The sequence below is a fragment of the Corvus hawaiiensis genome, chromosome 6 (assembly GCF_020740725.1).
Source record: "Corvus hawaiiensis isolate bCorHaw1 chromosome 6, bCorHaw1.pri.cur, whole genome shotgun sequence".
Classification (NCBI taxonomy): domain Eukaryota; kingdom Metazoa; phylum Chordata; class Aves; order Passeriformes; family Corvidae; genus Corvus; species Corvus hawaiiensis.
The window spans coordinates 16,094,547-16,115,118 of record NC_063218.1 but is presented as its reverse complement, the minus strand read 5'-3'; the positions used below and the strand labels follow the sequence as shown (position 1 = coordinate 16,115,118).

At 44.0% G+C, this 20,572-nt stretch overlaps 1 protein-coding gene across 2 annotated transcripts in view; it reads left to right on the top strand.

Moving 5' to 3' along the window:
• Window positions 1-14,849, top strand: part of RIN3 (Ras and Rab interactor 3) — a 67,606-nt gene extending 52,757 nt beyond the window's left edge. For both annotated transcript variants that reach the window (XM_048305404.1, XM_048305405.1), the window contains exons 8-10: window positions 8,132-8,263; window positions 11,518-11,681; window positions 13,550-14,849. In XM_048305404.1, coding sequence (XP_048161361.1) covers window positions 8,132-8,263; window positions 11,518-11,681; window positions 13,550-13,858 — 605 coding nt within the window. In that variant the 3' untranslated portion in view covers window positions 13,859-14,849. The remainder of the gene's footprint in view (window positions 1-8,131; window positions 8,264-11,517; window positions 11,682-13,549) is intronic.
• Window positions 14,850-20,572: the final 5,723 nt, after the last annotated feature.

The following is a 20,572-nucleotide window of genomic DNA, read 5'->3' as shown; positions in this document are numbered from 1 at the left end:
AGACTTTTGATTTGTCCTTTACAAAGTTTTGCCTAAACTGAGGAGGAGATGCAGCATGCTAGTAGTTTGTTACTAATTCCTTCAGTGAATTCTAAAAGCCACTTCTTCAGTGTGAGGCAGTATATGTTCTGAGTATAAAAACAACATGGGCCTCAGGCCAATCAGTAATGCAGAAATTAAACCCTTGGCTGGCAGACAGGATGCATCTTTGCAGATAGACCACCAGCTTCCTTCCTCCAGCAATCTGCCTTGTCAGTTTAAGAGCTTTTTTTGTATACTGTGAGCTGATGGCCAGCCATGCCTGAATTTGGAGAGAAGCCAGGTATTAATTTGCAATAACCTGCAGTTTTTCAAGAACTCACAGTCACCAAAGGTGCTTTTAGCTGTTCTGCTTTATTTCGTAGCGGCAACAGCCTTGGAGCACTCATACAGGGATGGTTATGTCCCTGCTGAACCTCACCTCAAGGTGATCTCTTGGATAGTAAGCAGCAAGGGTCAGCAACCAGTCTAGACACATTAACAGCAGAGCAAGAAACCACCCCAGGGCTGAGCCTTAGCTGCAGGGTGGAAAGGACCTCTCACTGTCTTCAGGTATTATGAGAAGATTTAGAAATATGTAGGGGAATTTGCTGTAACTTTGTTAAAACAGTTGTGTGAAGTTTGAGAATAAATTTGGTTTAGATCAAGGACTTGCAATCCTCATTAAAACCCACACAGTCTCTTTCTGATGGTGGTGGTATGTTATGTATTACATCACACCTTAGCTAGCTCAGGGCTGGAATTTCTCTGTTGAAGGAAATACTGTTGTGTCATTTTATGTAACAGAAATGAGGGGTCAGGGAAATAATTCAAAAATCCCTACATGTTTAAAATATTGACATTAATGAAACCAGATGGTTTCATTGTGGTTTGCTATGCTAACCAAAGCACTGCACTTCAGCCTGCTCAGCTGTTTTCTTGTCCTGAGTACTACTGCCAGCAGGGTGTAGGCTGGCAGCTGATTTCACTCCTGTGCATCCAGTTCCCTCTCCCTTACACATCATCAGTGATGCTTATCAGGGCTTGGCCAGAAGAAAACTGGCCTGGAGTGATGGAAATGTACCCCAATTAATTCCGACCAGAAAAACAGGCTAAGGGGAGAAGAATGCTGTATCTAACTCCTGGAAAACAGTGACCGTGGAGAGAAATTGAGTGAAATGCACTATAGACCCACTTAGAAGCAAAATGTGTGAAACCTCTTTCACAGAATGAGCTGATCCTAGATCATTGTCTTTTGCCACTGGCAAAGACAAATTTTCAGCAACCTGAAATATTTTTCTGACAGGGAATTCCAGCTGGTGGCATGCAGAAGAGCATGCTGTGGGCTACTCAGAGCAGATTTTAGCAGGTAGGAATTTTCCTCCTGCTCTCTGCCCATCTCAAGAGCAACAGCACAGGGCCCCTTTTACTTTCAGCCAGCCATGAGGCAGAGCAGTGTTCTTCACACAGGAAGAGCAGAGGCCATGCTCAGCTTCCTGTGCAATAGCTTCTTCTCCTTTTAGCTCCTTTTCCTCACTGCTGAACTAGAAAGTTCCCTCCTCTTCCAAGATCAGAGCAGATGGAATACAAAACTAATCATTCCCTCTGCTGCAGGACCAAAACCAGTCCACCTCTGTCAGAAAAATTACCTGTTCAATAACGTGGAAACCACTGGCGTCTGGCTTAAGTCGCAATTTGTCAGCTCAGGCCAGGTCTTTATTCGCTTTAGGCTGACCACAGGGTGAGTTGACCTAAGAATATGGCTTCATATCTCAAAGCAAAGTGCAAACACTACCTAATCAGGCACCTTTTTTTCAGACACATATGAAAATGCAAGGTTTGTAACATGCTGAGACCCATGTACAGCAGTCCAGGTTTGGCTAGGATGTCGCAAGAAGTACCAAGTTTTCTTTAAAACTAAGAACAGGCTTATTTAGGAACATCTGTACCTGTGGTAGTGCCCATCTTTGCACTGCTGAAAGAGTCATGAAACTTTGAAGTCTACCTTGATTGACTCCATGTATATCGACATTTTAAGAAAGGAGGAGATCTTTGGTTTGATTACAATTCATACTACATGACAAAATCTGCCTGATAAATTGGCTGTGGTTGAAATCCCTGATACTTAAGACTAAGAACTGAATGGGTCAGATCCTCAACTGGTTTAAACTAGCATGTCTTCCTCAAGCTGAGGGCAATCAGCTTGTGGATCTGATTCATTGCAAGGAATTAGGAAGGCAAGTTCACAGGCTTTGTCATACACTCTTCTCTCAAGAGCCACTGAGTACAGCTCCATGGTAGAGTTGAAGTAGAACTGATCTCTGGCTACATCTTGCTGTAGGTGGCCACAGAGGGGTATCGTGCCCAGCTTCTCATTACATTGTGGAGTCAGTCCATGGAGTCCAGATGATTCATCTGGCTACATATAGGTTTCTGCTTTAGCGTGAGATGACTCAAGGCAAGCTCCAATGACAATATTGATTAATTCATTACTGGCTATAAAAGAAATTAAGGGCTACTGGTTCAGATGCTCATATGGACTGTGTAGGTAGTGATATTAGTAAGTGAATTCTCACCAAAGGCACAATTATGATAGTATTGAGGTGTCTCACTGAGCTTTTCCAACTTCTATGCAAACTTAAATAACAGAAACATATGCCTCCAAGAGTAAAACCTACAATCTGAAAATATGTAACCTGCCTGCTAAAAATACTAGGAATGGTTAGTAAGAATAAAATGGATTTTAAAAAATAGGAAAAAAAAAAGAGTTTGGAAACCCACCCCCCACAAAATGGCTGACAGATTTTTTGGCACTAGAAAAAGGAAGAGGCAGGAATCAAGCAACTCTTACACTTGGAAGGCATGCTGCAATATGCACAGGGACACCTGGGCACATAGCTAATTTATATAGAAACACTGTAATGTTATGTAGGAAAAAACCCTTATTATGTATCTTTCAGAAATACCTTTACTCAGACAAAAGATTAAAGGTGTGTTGTGTGAAGTGAGTAGAATGAGAACCTCTGCTTTTCATCAAAACCACAAGTGACACCTGTAGAGTGAGAAACAATGCAAATCTGCAGTATGTGTGGTGTGTACTGGCAGTGGTGTGCCTGGGTCACCCAGCCTTGTGCTGCCTGGGAGCTGCCACTGTGGAAGAGAACTGATGGGAAAAAAAGCAGCAATAGGCATTGGTTTATGAAGAAAAACTGTGAGACAAACAGGCCAAGTTTGGTCAGACCATGAGTGAGGAAGATCAGGAATGGAAAAGCTCTAACTTCAGGTTGGAAGTTTGAAAGATGGGCAGACTGCTTTCAAAGGAGATTCAAAAAGAATGGAGGTACAGTTTTCTTACTGCAACATTTCTAACTTGTGAACTACCTAAGATTATGAAGCTTCATTTTTGGACTTTGAACTGCACAGGCAGCTGGAGTATATAGTTCAATACTATAGTTTGTACTAGTGATAGAATTGGCTAGGTGATTGAAACATCTGATTTAATAATTTCTATTGTGTAGTTTTACATGGCTAATGCACTTAGCCCGCTTTTGGAAAAAGAGGATAAGATAGGACATATATTCCATTGGAATATTTCTCTTCCTTAAGTTTTAGAATGAAGTTTGTCACCCCTACAGAACTGAGCAACCAGATATTAGCTGCCCTCATGCTCTCCTATAAGTCTCTGCAGTTGACGAAAGCAAAGCCATGTGTCTTCAGTGGGATAGCTGGGCTTCTGGAAAGGAAACTGAGCTCCAATCCTTCAGCAGCCAATGTGGAACCCGTGTTAGAAGCTCCTAAAACTCAGAGCAATCCCATTACACTGCCTATTATCATAGATCACTTCTGAGAAGGAAAATTAAGCTATACATAACAGGTTAACTTTGGTATCTTTTGGAAGAGGATATTTGTATTTAAGTTATTTTTAATGAAGACTGATAGACTAGAGATTTTGGGTGTTCTGCCATCTAGTACAATTTCTACATTTGAATCAAAGAGCCAGTTCAAATTTTTCATGGGGAAAAAATTCATCTGATCTCTAAACCACACATTTTTGAAGTGGATTCATGCTGTCTGCACCTATTAACTTGCCTAATTCACTATATCACAAATTAAACCTTGCTGAAAGTAGTATGGGATAGACAATAGACAGCAATATGCTAGTGTGTGGAAGGAAAGTCACAATCTTTTCTTATGATCTTGAACAAATTCCAGTTAACCTTTCTGCACCTCAGGTTTCCCAGCTACAAACTGAGGCTAAAATTCATATTTCATGGAGATCTGCTTCTAGACATCAAGCAAGCTAGTGTTTGTAAAATATTAGAGCAAGGTGCAGGGTATCACCCCTGTCTGCTGGTTTTCAGAATATATACAGAAAAATAAGGAATGCATGAATGTGTTAAAATAGGCTGTAATTTCTTTATGGAGGTTTGGGCAGAATTCCAGTTGCTTTAAGTCATGTATTTAATTAATACTCATCTATTCAAGTGCTGCATCCCAGCTAGGAGCTGACGTTGTATTTGCTTTGCTATAAACATAATAGGATGAATTTGTGGCAGAAGAGAAGGCTTATTTTAAGCTTCTTAGAGATATTTATGAAATAAATGTTTCCTGACCCTGCAGGGAAGAAGGGGAAATAAAGCAAGAAAGTCATATCTGGAGTAGGACACCACCACCTTGAATAGGCACTGAGAGCAGTGGCAGGGTCAGAGCTAGATTTGACTCTGCTGCAAAAATACCCCTCTGTGAGAGACCACAGATGGAGCAAGCCACACAGGTCTAGGAATTTGGCTCAGGCCCAGCTTGAAAGTAGAGCTGAGGAGGCAGTAGCCTGCAGAGAATACTCCTGCTGCAGCTCCCAGAAGGACACTGGTTAGTGCCCTGGTGCCTTTCATGGCACAGGAAGCACATAGGTTATGCCATGCTGAAACAATATCTCAGGTATCTTGGTTCACAGGCATTATTTCATCTATCTTTGTAGACTCCTGCTTCTGGTCATATTTGAGTTTCTGACAGCACCTATTATCCCCGTGAGTGGACTGAGATACAGAGCACCTCAGGGCTATGCTTGGACTGATGGCTGTACATGCCAAAGCTAGTCCCTGCTCCTGCAGGAGCCAGGAGAACAGGGGAGATTGAGTCATGCCCTCTCAGGGACTTTTCCTTGGCTCCATGTGCAACCAGTGGAGAGATGCTATTGCGATGCCTACAAGGTGCAATGTACCATGCCTGACCTGCCCTTGGCCACACTGGAGATTTGTGGCAACACATGGAGTCAGAGCTAGATCGTTGGTGATTAGTTTTGCTTTTCTCTTGTTGACACATTCTGCTCCTGCTGACTTCAGCTTTTGCTATGGATGTCGGTATTTAAAATTGGGTATCGTATAACCACAAGTGGATTAAAGTGGTGTCTAGTCATTTATGCAGGTTGTGAGCATACAGCATATGGAGCATGTGTTCTTTCCATTATTTCAGTCAGACATCCCTGCTCAGCCTTTATTACTCAAAAAGAAACCATCTATCAGATTTTTGTATTTAAGGCATATAAACAGCTGGGAGTCCAAAAATACTTCTGTGAAGTATTAAAGTTGAAAAAAGTTTATACCAAGGACTGGAGGGCAGAGCAGCTAAATCAGCTTATGGAAATGAGATAGCATGAAAAATAATTGACTCCATGCCTGATTGTACGTATAACCACTTCTCAGACAACAAAAAAGAAACAGAGAGATTCTGTAGGCATTCTTAAGAACTATCCTCTAACTTTCACTTCTGTTGACACCAGAAGTTGATGAATGGGGACATGGAATTGTTTAGTTCCAAGCTGCTGTTTCCACTCTTCATTAGTTGGTCAGTCTGTTCTCTGTCCATGATCTATTTTGGTGACATGTAAAAAAACACCAACCAACCAACTGACCAACCAACCAAGAAACCAACCAACAAACAAGCACCTCAGGGGTTTTTTCTCCAGAGAATAGGAATTTATATTGTGAAGTAGCAACTTTCTTGGGTGCCCTATCAGACATGACATGAATTAGTCATGGAAGAGAAGTAGTAGGGGAAATTCTGCCTTTGGTGTTGCACTGAAAATCCCTTGGCCTTCAGGAAACTAGAATCATTCTATCCATGCCACTGGTCAGTAACTAACAGATCATAAAGAAGAAGTTTTTAATGAAGGGGAAAATGAGCCTAACAAATCTTTGGTATTTTGTATTCCTTTACACTAGTTTTATACAGAACTAACTCTGTTGGCCTCTGGTGTACTTGGAGCAAAAGGAGAATAGGGCTTTTTGCTGTGAAGTTTTTCTGTTACATTTTCATGTCAGTTTTGTCATCTTTTTCTTTTTTTTCCTGGAAAATATTAAACAGCTGTAATACTAAGCTTCTTGTATTAAGGTAATGTATACGACAGTAATGAATTGGACCCTTTGCAGAGCTAAACCTTTCACAGAGACATAAGCCAAGGGAACAACAGACAAAAAAATGTCCATCCAGATGTTGACAGAACAATGAAGTCCATTTATAGTTTTGTTGAAGACCTAAGGCTGTGTCTTTTAACTAAAGGCAGCCATAACAAAGCAATCAGAATTGAAAGCGTTAATCCAGCTTTCATTAAATAAATTGTCTATGTTGTGGCGTGTGTGGGCTCTGTTAGAAACAGGCTGAATTACAGCCCTGATGATCTCTCATTCTCTAACACTTTGTTTTAACTGGATCAACTCTCTGTTCACTAGATGTATTACTGGGTTTATTTCAAAGCCATACTTTTTTTCTTTTTTAATCAGGGACTAAGCTCATGTTTATTTGAGGCTTCAGAAGAATATTTTCTTTGCCAGTGGAGAATCTGCGTCAGCTAAGAATGACAAAAAAAGAAATGTGACTCATGGCAAATATTTGAAATAAGTCAGTGGGAACATTTGAGAAGTAGGAATGTATGCCCTACCATGGAAGACCATGTGTGCTATGGGCCAAAAATGGCTAGACCATAATTTCACCAAAACTACATCAAGGGTAGCTGTGATTCCTTGAGGTGAGACAAGCAGGTCTCATGTGAGACACACATAGCCCATGAAATCAACATATACAAGTGCACAGGTGGAAAAAAACTCCCCACAGTCTGAGGAAAGACATTCAGAATGAAAGCAGATTAGGTTAAGAGGAATGATCAACTCTGAATGTTGGGAAGATAGGTCTGGTAAGGAACTTGCTATTGTGGGTTTTTCATGATGAATGTATGACATGTTGGTTGAAAGTGAAAGCATCTTTCAAATGAGAAAAGTTATCCTTGTGTTCTTTGTGGTTTATGCAGGGAAGCTTCAGTTTGGATTCTCTTTTAAGTAGTAATTTTTTGTAATGATGACTGTTAGCATGCATTTTTTTGTCCTCAGAGATCCCAAAGAGCTCTTACAGATTGCATATTAGATCACTTTGTTAACTTAGTTGATATGAATATGTTAAGCACAGGAAATATTGAGCAGCTGCTGCACACCAATTTCAAAAACTAGGTTTAAGTCCAATGTGAACATTTTTCTGTTTTCTTAGCTAGACACCATAGTTAGAAAGATGATTCCTCTTAGACCATAGCTCTTGGGAGACTGTTTTAATTAGGAATATGTACTGTGATGTTTTGCCTTCTGAAGGGACATAAACGCAGAAGTCCTCAGTCCTAAACCACTGTCTCAAATTCTATTTTCTGGTTTTTGGTCCCACACATAGATTAAGCCTAAGAGAATAAATACTCCTAATGCATGTAGACAACTTCCCTACTGGAATTGCCAACCTGAACTGCAGTCTTGATGTCAGTATCAAATCAGAGGGACAAGCTGGAAGCCTTTGCACTCTTCAAAAATTGCCACTTGCCTGTGATACAAAAGAAGTTAAATTTGTATCTCTCTGGTCACTTTATAAGATCCTATTTTGGGCTTGAAGCAAGTTTACTTACTTTTTAAATGATCTAACTTCCTGTTTTCAGTATTTTTTCTTTGCTTTTGAGCTTTAACTCTTCAGATAATATAAGCTAAGGTCTACAAATGACTTGCTGTTTGAGAATTTGACACTGTTGTGTGGGAACATGGTTTTGTGGTGTTTTTGGGACCACACTGTGTTTCTCTTTGCTCAGGGAAGCACTATGGTGCAGATGACTTCCTCCCTGTGCTCATGTATGTGTTGGCCCGCAGCAACTTGACTGAAGTCCTTCTGAATGTGGAGTATATGATGGAGCTCATGGACCCTGCTCTGCAGCTAGGAGAAGGTAAGAGTACAGTGTTTGCTCATGGGATATTCACTTTGGAAATCATTATTTGTCTCATTTCAGTGTTTATGAAAGTGGGGCAGCAGGCCTCTGGCTAGATTTTGCGGATAATGCTTTGGCCAATCTTTTCAAATCTGAAGGTCTAAAATTATTGCCAAACACTTTAACTCCTTTTAGCAGCGCAGTGCCTTAAGAAACAAGCTAGAAAGGCAGGGACTCATCATAAATTATAACTGAGGTGCTGGATTAGCAAACTAAACAGAGACGTCTTCCTTGGCCCTAAGACTGAAGAGCTGGAAGGTCTTTGCTAAAATTAAACAGCTGCTACAAACAATTGTGCAGATACTTTTATTTATTCCAATGAGAAAAGAGCCTATTTCTCAAACTGCATTGTATGCCTGAGGCCATACATCATTCTCATGGTCACTCTACTCTTAAATTTGAGTGAAACCTGACAATGTTCTCTGACTGAGCACTATAGAGAGACAGAGAAAATAAAGTTAGGTTAGGGAGGAATACTGAGTTTGGAAGTGACTAAAGACCTCTGTTATTAGAGAGGTAAATGCCCCAAGGAACTGTGGGCCTCTAGTTTCTTAAATATAGCTTGGAAAGCACATGCTTCCCAAGTGACAATCACCAATTACACACTCTGAATTAGGAACACAGATAATTTATCACCAAGTAGTCACTAAGCAAATCAAATGGGGTCTGTTTTAGACTTTTCTTTGGTAAATACTGAGGTTCTAGAAAGGAGTTCTGGATGAACAACAGCAGACTAATTTTTTTATATTAGATGTAAGTCTGAAACTAAGCATGTCATGCCCGCACAGTGCAGAGTGGGACAGAAGTAAGTACTAATAGAATGATTAGTAGCAATACAGTACATTAGTAAGGTGTTTCTGCACAGGTTAGTTTTTCTGCTAAGAAGAATTCTTAGCAGAAAAAAATGTTAGCTGAAGCACAGAATTTTGTGGACACAACCAAGCTGCTTTTCGTGACTACACTGCACACAAACAGGTTCTTCACTTCAAAGGGGCACACTACCAGGCTGGTTACTGAAGTCATCTGGGTTGGGGAGATCAGGGTATCGAAAGCAAAGCCGGCTGGAAGTTCTCTTAGCTCAAAGATGCAAAGACTGTATGAAATGGGCACTCCAGTCAAAAGGGAAAATTTTGTGAGGGAGTTCCAAGTCAAACTGACTGAATATTCACATCAGAAAGGACACTGGGAGTAACTGCAGATACGAGAAATGGGAAAAAAAGAACATCTCAGTGAAGACAGCTCTGAGATTGCGAAGTGTAGAACTGGCAAAAGTTAACTTGAGTAAGGCCTTTGAAAGTTGAATAGCAAAAGTGGATTCAAGTACAGAAATTAAAGGGAAAAAAGCAAAGCTGAAGTGAGAAAACTGTGAAATTGCATAGATCAATATACAAAATCACTTAAATTTTTCCTCCAAGTGAAAAATATACTTTGAATTTGTTTATAGCAATGGTGATGCTGACTGCTGGGGCAAGACAAGGACAGATTATAGGGAAAAACTGGGTGGAAATAAAACTGGAAGTGGGAAAACACTTAATTCTTTAAAAAGTTGTAATGAATTTGTGTTGTGGGGGACTCAGAGATCTTCTTCCCTGGATTCTGAGGGAAGGGATACACCCCATCCTGGGTCCCATCACAGCTACCTCTGACTCAGCCAGAAGAGGAGAAATATTGAATGACAGGCAAAGGAGGGTATTAACTATATTTAAGATGAGAAAATTGGCACTTTTAGGCTTCTTAGTCTATTCTCAGCACCTCATTGTGGGAGACAGTAAAGGAAAATGAGAGTGTTTTGGGCACACAGCTTCATAACTGTAGGACACTCCTCATCGATCCACTAGAGTACAGCAAGTCAAATGGCAGTGTCTTGGTCTCTCCTCTCCTACACCAAACTTTAATGGTGCTCTAAAAATACTGCTCTTAAATTAAGTGCTATCTTTCCCTCCCTGAGGCAGCCAGCCACGCTGACCGTGGGCTCCCCAGCGCCTGAGGAGCCAGGGGAAGCCGCGGGCTGCCGCGAGGGTTGGGTGGTGTGTGAGGGCCATCTAGAGGCACTGCAATTGATGTGAAACTCCGTCAAAACAGGGCTCCCCGGGCAGCTGCTAGTTGTCCCCGTTTGCCAGGCACCGGGATGCGGGGCCCGGATTGGGGGGTGTCCCCGCCGGCCCGGGACGCTGCGCTGCTGCTCGGCAGCTCCGCGGCCTGACTCGGCCCGAGTCCGAGCCCCCCGCTTCCCAGCTGGGGGCGGAGCTGGGAAACGAGCTCTTGGATCGGGCCTGCCTCGGGCTGCCCTGCAACCAGAGCAGCATCTCTGTCCTTCTCGGGGCTCCCCTGCAACCAGAGCAGCATCTCGGTCCTTCTCTGGGCTCCCCTGCAACCAGAGCAGCATCTCGGTCCTTCTCTGGGCTCCCCTGCACCTCTGCGGATGAGGCCGCTTTTTATCATGGCCCCGCTGCCGCCCAGTGGCTGCAGCTGGTTATTTATTTCCCTCTGCAAGCAATGCCACATCAGCCGGGGGGTTCTGAGGGAAAAGGGCTTTTGCCACTTTATCCTGCTTCTCTGCTTTACCAAGATTTATCCCGCAACTCTGAACAGTCCAGGAATTACAAGTGAACACCTGGTCTGCCTGTGTAGTCAATGGAGAATGAAGGGAACAGAGGGTGACTTGTTCCTGCAGGTCTGAGACAGTGTTGAGCCCACAGGTGACCCAGGGTCCAAATATTCGAGCAATGTAGCTGGAGTTAGGGGCTGGATCCAGGCCTTGTGCTTCTCATGCAGTACTCTACAATCATTTCTATTTCCCTGCATTGTGGGGACTGCTCAGGAGCCCAAGTTACAGACCTCTTGCATGGACCCTGTCAAACACTACAAAAAGATAGCCATGGCCCAAAGAATAAACATCTATGGCTTGGGCTTGTTTGTGAAAGCAGCTTTTGTAGCTCTTCCTTTCAGCCTGTGCTCTCTTGCAGGAACAGCCTCAGCAGTGTGGGCAGCAATACTGATTTGGAGCAGTAGCCAGAAGGGGCTGGAGGACACTAGTTATTAGGTGTCCTTCTTTTGGTTAACTTCAGTGACCCCTGCAATCCCTCCAGCGAGGCACAGGCAGTGCAAGGGTCAGACAGCTGCCCCTCTGTGGGCATCAGCAGGTAGGGTGGGAGTGGGACTGAATGGCCCATGGAGGTGTGATGTTTATACAAGACTTTCACCTTTTGCAGGCTCCTATTATTTAACCACCACCTATGGGGTCCTGGAGCATATCAAGAACTATGACAAAATCACTGTCACACGGCAGCTGAGCGTGGAGGTTCAGGACTCCATCCACCGCTGGGAGCGACGGAGAACGCTGAACAAGGCCCGGGCTTCCCGCTCATCAGTGCAGGTAGGTGGCATATTCTAGGGAAAAAGCCTGCATGCTTCCTCTATACTTAGAAATGTTTAATATGGTAATTATTTTAAAACAAAATTAATTGAAATCACTAATAAAAAAAGACTACATCTGGGGCAAGATTTCTAGATCTTAAAAAAACCCCACCACATTTGAAATATATACTACATATGAAATACATTTTAAAATCTTGAAGTACCCCCCTAATGTTGTAGTTTTAAATATGACTGCGGAGTGATTTTGTTGTTCATTCTCAAAGGAAGTGTGCTAGGAGCCTTTGCATGTGGGAGCTGTGGTGGGGACTCAGGAGCGCCTCTTATCCATCTCCCTTAATGCCTGGGGAAATCACGGGCTAAACTGAGATGTGAGCAAGTTATGCAGGGCTGCTTCTAGATGGTGTAAAGCTGTAGGAGGATCTGAGACATGCCAAGAGCCAGTCAGTCAAGCATCTTCCAGAGCCTGTCCAGTAGGAGGAAAGACCCATCAAGGTCTGGTTAGTTTTGAAGCCCATGCTGTGCATGGCCTGGCAGAGATCTCCCCGTGCACCAGTGGGAGAGGGTCCCAGGACGGATGGGTGTCGGGCCCCCAACCGCGGTGAGAGGCTGGGTGCAGGATGCCCCGCCAGCCACAGGGAGGCAGAAAAGGCCACGTCTCAGGTTCTGTAGCGCCTTCACAGAGCAGAACCGAAAATTGTGCATGCCGAGGGGAAAGCCAGGGGAAAGTCTCCTACGGTGGAGAGTAGTCCATATAGCCGTGTGAAAGCATGGAGTTGAATAGATATCCCCTATTGCAGTCAAACCAGTCCCTGATGATCTCAGAAACTATGAATGGTGGTTGAGATACAGCAAATACCCATCCAGTCCTGAGTGCTGCTCTGGCAGCAGCTCATAGAAGTACCTAGCATGGAGCATAATAGCTGAGCAAGCAAATGGCACATATCCCCAGAAGATTCCCACCACCTCCAACAGCTGAAAGGCCATTTTCCATCCCTTTGAATGAGGGGTAGTATCAGAGACATGAAAGCCCATTCTGGCAGATCTAAACAGCTTGCTGATATGCTCAGCAGGTCTCTGCCCATCCTTCTGCCTGCCTCGATCAACTGCAGTGACCCTCCTTAAATGCAATTTGGAAGCCCATAGTCCACACATTTGGAAATTTCACTTCTGCTGGGGAACCTCATTATTTTCTGAACAAAATGGTCGGGATTTGTTTTGACGTTCACAGATGCAAATTAAACACACAGGTTCCACTGAGACCAAAAGCTCTCTAGATTCTGTTCCTTATGTGTTTGGCAAGATGAAAGTTGTCACAACAGTTGTTACTGCCTGAAACAGGATACAAGTAAATCAGCTTTCTCAGCATAACTTCTGCTATTTCCTTACTGATGGAAGGAAGTTCAGAGCACACGCTCTCAAGGTACTGTTTGGTGAAGTTGCAAGGTCACCACACTGCCAGCCCTATCCTCGCTCTGGGAAACGGGAGGTTTTCAGGCCAAACGTCTGACATTTGTGGTCTGTTATTCTTGTCTGTCACTTCTTTGCAGACCCTTTCTTCAGGAGCTGTAAAAAGATGGGAGAATGAACCATTTCAGATCAGTCTCTAAGGATATTCAGTAAAATCAGAGAAAAGTGCTTTAACTTCAGTGTCTTTATGGTGCTGATCATTTGGTAAAGTGCTTGTTTAAGTATGTGCTGATTCAGAGCCTGTCAGAGGGAAGAATGGAGAGAATAACTAGGATATTGGAGAATGACTGGAGGATATTTGGGAGCTCTAGGCAGCTAGAGCTTTGTGACTGAATTTTACCTCCTTCAGTCCTAGGTTACTGTGCTAACTGCAAAGTCTCTCCTCATGTTTCTCTTCAGGACTTCATTTGTATCTCCTTTCTGGAAATCAGTGGTCAATCAAGGACACTTGCTTCCCGTCACGACACCACAGCTGAGCAGCTGAGCCAGCAGTGTGCTGAGAAGTTTGAAGTGTCCCAGCCCAAGGACTATGGACTCTTTGTTTATGTTGATGACCAGTGGCTGCAGCTGGACAAAGGTGCCCTTCCTCACCATATCAAAGCCTCCCTGCTGAAGAGCGAAACCAAGAAAGATTTCCATTTTATTTATAAACCAATAGACCATAAAACCCCACCAGTTCCAATTGTCAAAGAGTCAGACTTTTCTTAAGGGCTGTGCTGCTTTTTTTCTGTCTTTGCTGTCATCCTGGAAGAGCTGGATAATTTACCTTGTGAGATCCTCTGGTGTCTGCAGACCTCAGAAGTTCTCTGGAGTGTGGCCTTCAACACAGGGCAGATGGGCTAATTGTAGATGGTGTCTGAACACACGGCATTTCTTGACAGAGGTCATTTGCAGAAGTAAAAGGAGCATTCAGGAGAACATTCATCCTCTGGAAAACTTGAAGTATCAAGCCTCAGAACCTCTCAGTTGCAACCAGCCGACACTGCAGAATATAAATGAACAGTAGAGAAAATCCAGAGATCTTGCAAAAAGGTAGACATTTACTTTACAGTAAATGATGGCAGGTGTGAATCACATCTGTGCACAGGGCCTTTGAAAGGTCTGCACACCTCAATCTGTTTGGAGGTAAGACTGTGTTTGTGCCTTACAGAATCTGTTCACCCAGTTTGTATAAACTGGGTCTTGTCTGATGTATTCAGTGGCATAGTCTTGCCACCTGTAGCAGAACCCCATCTGTGTCTTGCTGTCAACAGCATGTCTTCACCTTTGAAATCCACATAATTACAAAAAATTCCTTTTTTTGTACTTTCACTAAGAATATATTTTCTGCCATCTATCTATTTGTCACTGAAATCAGGTAGCATATGCATTTTCATCAATGTATTTTTCCTAAAGATTGAAAGTCTTCACCATCAGTTTTACGTGTTCAGCAGTTTTATTCACATTGGTTGTTTCATAGTGTCTGCTTAATTGTATATTTATTTCAATGTGTGATATGGTGCAATTATTTTAAAACAAGCCTTTGTAAAGAACTTAATAATTTGCCCAGTGTATCAAAACCGATTAAAATTTGAAAGTCAAAAGGAGTTAGAATTAAATACCAATCCCTTTTTACATGCTGTCATTTTCACAAGTGTTATCCTACCTATAATTCCCACCAGATTATTACTTTAATAAATTCAGGCTGTTGCAGACAGAACTTTCTAATTCTCCTTTCTGTGTGTGCTTTTAATCAGTCAGTCATTGCAGACTTAAATTTCCCATAACAAACAAATTCCCACAGAAGATATTTAATCAATGCAAAAATGCATTTCATTAAATTTGAAAACAATTTTTCAGGATTGGATAACGGAAGCAGGAGGCTTAATTGCAAGATAGGTCCATGTCTGGGTGCCTTCATACAGGCAAGATTCCCACTGTAAACACAAAATACTGGGTTATCTGCCTGCAGGAGGCCAGTAACCTCCACTGCAGCTACACCAACTCAGAATCAGGCCTAGCAAAGCTCTGATTACAAAGAAAAGGTATTTTACTCTGGGTTTTGTTCAAACTTGCTATTGTTTCCTCCCAGTAACATTCAAAAGAGATTTAGGGTACCTTGGGCCAAGTTGCCCAAGGTGTCTGCCTTATTCCTGAAGCTCCAAGGATAAAAACGTATTACATGTAGCAGGTCACTATCTCAGTCTCTGGAGCTTGAAATAAATGTCATGTCTATGTGCCCCAGCTGTAGCCAAATCTTCATACAGATAGCAAACCAGTGCTGTACATCTGCCAGAGTGGGCTGCATGCACATCTTGTTGGGAAGGGACAACAACCAGGAATGAGGAACAGTGAATAACAGCAATCTTGGTTTCGAGGATATCATGTGCAGAGCTTGCAGTGCGTGACACCACAGCTGACTCCAAAGTCATGGTTATTTCTGCTATGTGCAGCTGTTGGCACCTCTGCCTGGCCTCTGGGCAGCACATCTGCAGGATGCCAGAGCTGAACCTATCCCTCGTGCTGCCATCACCCTCCTGCGGGGCTGTGTGCTCCTGCTGGGAGCCTGTGCTGCTCTCAGGGTGGCACCTGGGATGCTGGGACTGAACCTGAGGCACAGGTTTCCAGTACCGATCTGGGAGGTGATGCTGGTCTCAGGGCCCCCAGGGCACTCACAGATGTGGCTGTCTCCAGTGCCTCCCCAGTGCCTCCCCACCCTGCCTATGGCCCAGGACCCCACTTCAGCCCCCCAGGGCTGTCAGCCCCTGCCCCAGTGATGCTGCAGCACGACTGGTGTCCAGCTCCCCTGCCCTGCCTGCCCTCAGCCTGTCCCCCAGCCTGTCCCCATTCCCAGGGAGGTGCTTGATGTCCAGGACTGGGGCTTTCCCTGATGGTCCCCTGATCCTTGGCCTGATCAGATTATCATTATACTGTAACATTCACAGTCAATGAGCCCAAAAGTAATCTGATGGGTAAGAGGTTAAAGTAGACACATGGAAGGAAAGAAGCTAGGGCTGATATTCTGCTGGATATTTCTGCAGAGCAACTGCAGGGTCAAGCAACTGATTGATGAAACTAAGTACTCCAGCACCTCACAGTGTCCTGGGACATCTGAGTCACCAGCTGGACCTTGGAGCTATGGGGAAGTATGGGATATGGAGCTGGTTGGTGGAGCCTGTGGAAACAGTGCTAAATCACTGCAATCCAAATGGGCTCAGACCTAAATTTACCAATGTCTAGACTCAAAATCAGACCTGCAGATTCCAGTTTTTGAAATGCAAGAGTGCCTTGAACCTTTGAATTTATGTGGGCTTTTATAAAGGTTCTCAAATTGCATATGCAACATTTTCCTCTGGCATAACGACTGCAAAGCTCTGATTTGATTTGCAAGAGTTGCCATGGCTCTCCCAAACCCAGAGATTATTGACAGTAATGTGAATTACTGTGCCTGGCTGCAAGCTGCCTGGAAGGAAATCCCTGTGCTAGGGCTCAGTGCAGAGCGGAGCTTGCTCAGAGGCTGTGGAGCAACTGGCCTGTTTGGTCCTATCATATAAACCACCAGCAATATTTCACTAAACACACATATCTCAGGTATGGGGGTGACGTGGACACCACTGTCCCTTGTCAGGGAACATAAGCTGCGAGATGACCCATATGATGGTATTTTGGATGACCCAGGACAGAGAAGGATGCTGCCTCTCCAAGCTCACAGCTCAGTGGTGGCACTCAGGCTCTGCCTGCACCAGGGTCATGCAGAAACAAACTGTCTGCAACAAGCATGGCTGTTGTTTTGGTGACCCTGGCAAAGCACTGATTCTCCAGCGTGGAGATTGCTGGAGCAGTTCAGCATGTCCCTTCCTCTGGACCTTGGTGTCCAGGATCCTGCACTGCTTTGGGCAGGTATCTGACATTTCGGATGGTGTGAGAAAAAGCAGTCAAATGTGGGAAAGAAATGGGCTTTTTAAAATGCTCCATGTGATTTTATTCATTGGCTTTGCTATGTGGTTCCCTCATGCTGCAGCCCAGGAGAGGAGGAAGCAGCCCAGCCTGGTGATCCGTGGCCTCCCCTGGTTAGTCAAGATGGTCACACTGTGTGACTCACGTGCTGGGCCTCATGTGAGCCCTCAGCAGACAGGAGTGTTTCAGAAGGTTTTGACCAAGTAGGGTTGTGCAATCCAGCCAAGGGCTCTTCAAACACTCATTTGCAGGGAAATGTTGTGCAATGATCACTCATTGACTCACAAGGAGAGGATCCCAGTGTGAAAGAGAGGAACAGAGAGACCTGCTGAACCCAGCAACTTCTGCAGAGAAACAACCAGCCTGCATGGCCACTGCATGCACAGAGATAATTTAACGCCAGTTTGCACCCAGTGACACAATCTGTCAATAATTCACTGAAATCATTACACTGGCAGGTCAAGCTTAGCCTAAAATAAAAGCCATTGAGATCAAAGGCAGTTTCCATGCTGAATTCAAGAGCTTTTGGGCCTCCTCACACTCCAGTCACCAACTGTACTTTGAAACCTGGCACAAGACTGGCTTTTTACTATGGGCTTGTAGAGTGATTGAGGCTGGCAGGGACCCTTGGGGGTCACCAGTCCAATCCCTGCTCAAGCAGGGCTGCTTCCCAAGGTTGTTCGAAGCCTCATCCTTTCAGTGCTGCAGTCTCCAGGGTTGTGCAGCCTTGCTGGGGCCCTGGTCCAGCATTTCAACCCCTTGCACTATGAAAAATAGTTTCCTCCTATCCAGCTGCTGTGCAGGCCCTGCCTGTCCCATCAGCATCCCTCCTTGGATGGGGGCTGCTACTGTGGGATACTGGCCAGCTCCGCCTGTGGTGCAAGGCTCACAGAACTGTAGCACTTCTGCTGTCTTCTGCGTCTTTTAGGGTATCATGCCCCTTAGGAAGGAAACAGTCTCTGATTCAGAATTGCCCAAGCCCTTTAAGTCAGCACTTTAGCTTAAGCTTCCTTTCCTGCTGCTGCCCCTCCATCCCTGTTCTCACAGGCAGAAGCTGAGCACAAGAATGAGAGGCCTTCAGTCTCCTGCCCTGAGATGGGCACGGCTGCTCAGCACTTACCTTAAGCTGTCCTGAAGAGACAAGATGCAACTTGTTTCCAAGAGAGCTAAAACAATACTCTTTACTAGAATCTCTAAAAAAGTGCATTCTCTCCAACTCAGGTGAACTGCTCTCTGCTTTATTGCTGGTAGGGAAGGGAAGGTGGTTACCCATGCTCTGGACAAAGTTGTGTCCATCTAAGTTTGCATTATACAGAAGTAGCCAGCACACAGTGTACTGTGGAGGCTGATCATGGACCTGCCCTCCAGGTTCTCGCCAAGGAAAGGCGGTGAACTGCTCTGTGCAGCAGGATGTTGGGTAGAAACACACAGCGGGTTTGGCACACAGGTGGGAAAAGGGCCTTGGACTCCTTTCCTAGCAACAAGGAGAAGGAGGAAGACAGGAAACCTTGGCTATGGTGAATTACACTCTTCCCAGGGGCTGTGGATATATTCAAGTCTTCTGCTATTTTTGTAAATAACAGTCTCAACTTTGCCCTGTTTTGCCTGGTGGTGACAATTTGCTGGAAACCTGACAGTTTTCCATAGTTTACATTCCAGCATCCCAACATTCTAGGAATGATAGGCTGAGCAACTGCATGCCTGCAGGAGGAGCGAGGGTGTCTGTACTTGCCCAATACACCACAAGGTACTCTGGCGTAAGACTGACCTTGCACAATCCTAAAATTATTTTCTCATTAGATTCTATTACCATCACAAAGTAAACAGCCTGCCATGCAGGCACTGTGTGATGCTATTTGGAGGCCTTAAAACAAATCTACTGATCATTGCACGTGAAGGGTACTGGTTTTTTCTTCTGTGGGGCTGTTCCCTGAATGACTGGAAAGGAAATGGGTCTCTGGATATGAACTGAAAATTCAGGGCATGGGTGAGAACCTGCTCCATCTCAGACAGCATTGTGGGTGCAGTGACATCTTCAGTGCCTGTCTTTCAGTTTGCAACATACCTGACAGAAGGGGTAACAATGTCATTTAGGAGGGTGAAGCTTTGGACAATCACTTGCAAGAGGAAAGCAGAACAAAATCCCACTCTCATGTTTTGGCTTTGCATCCTCAGGGCTACAAGGGTCTGCAGGAGGGCCAGGGCATGTCATGGTAACAAGTGCCACCTGGGTGTCAGGGAATTGTGAAAATAAAAATGAGAGCTAGCAGCTGATTTCTCATCTGCTAATTACTTTTTGAGGTCTACTTAGTATGGCTGGAGACTCTTGGCCATAAAGTGACACCATCTATGAGGAACTGGAGGCCTCTTTTTTAACCTCTGCATTCTAGCTATGAAAATCCAAAAGAAAAAAGCCTCTTCTGAATACTTCAGGAGAAAATGGACATTTATAAAGGGTGAAAAAAATGTTAAACCTATGAATTGATGATGATAAGTGTTTGAGAAGCAGCCTGGATTTCTAGGGCAGAGAACAACTCTGAAAGCAGAGATGAGTAAAACAGCAGACTGAATGCATGCATTCAAACAGGGCTTTGAAAGAGTAATTTCTCCTGTTCTTTTCAAGTGTTTGGGAGCTCTTGGTATGCTCTTTCATGATAGCAGCCAGACTGACTAAAAGCTGTCTGTGGGGCCATCCCTTCCTCCTGCCATTGGGGAAACAACTGCAACAGGTTCAGGCAGTCATGAATTTCATACTCTTATATTTAGATTTCTGCTAAAAAAACCCCAGCTGCACAGCTGAGAAGAAACAAGCAGCAACTCAACAGCAGCATATATCTGAACTTTCAATAACCCCCAAGGTGCAAACTAATTTATTAATTCAGTAAAGCCTAATTCCACAGAGTTTTACCTTTTCCATTCATCCTGACACTAGCTGTGCTCTGGGATCGATCTCTCTCTCGCAGCAGTGTTCATGAAGCTGTTCATGTACCTGGCTTTACCTAGCTCTTCTTTATATAAAAGAAGCAGTTAGACCTCTACAACCTCTCTCCTCTGTGTGGAGCTATCCAGAACTCTCTCCATCCTGGTGATGTTGGTTCAGTTCTTGTCAAAGTCCATTCTTTTCACATGGAGATGAGGTAATTTTGCATATTTTAACACACTTTTTGAAAATAACTATGAAATATTTCTGTATCCTTTCTCTTCATGTAAAAAAGTGTGGACAACCTGAAACTTTTGTGGATCACCTCACAATCTCTAATTTTGCCGTGCTTGTCCTTTACTGAGTCACCTCTAAGGAGTGGCACCTTCAAGTGTGATTTGGGGTTTCACGTATTTGTTGTTGCTTTTAGGCTAGAGTTTTAGGGTTTGTTTTGGGTTTTGTTGGTTAGCTAGAGTGGGTTTTTTTGAGATGACGTGCCTTATGAAAGTCTTACAGGGGCCGATGAACCTTGTATTGCATATCACAGAATTAATTAGCTCTCCTTC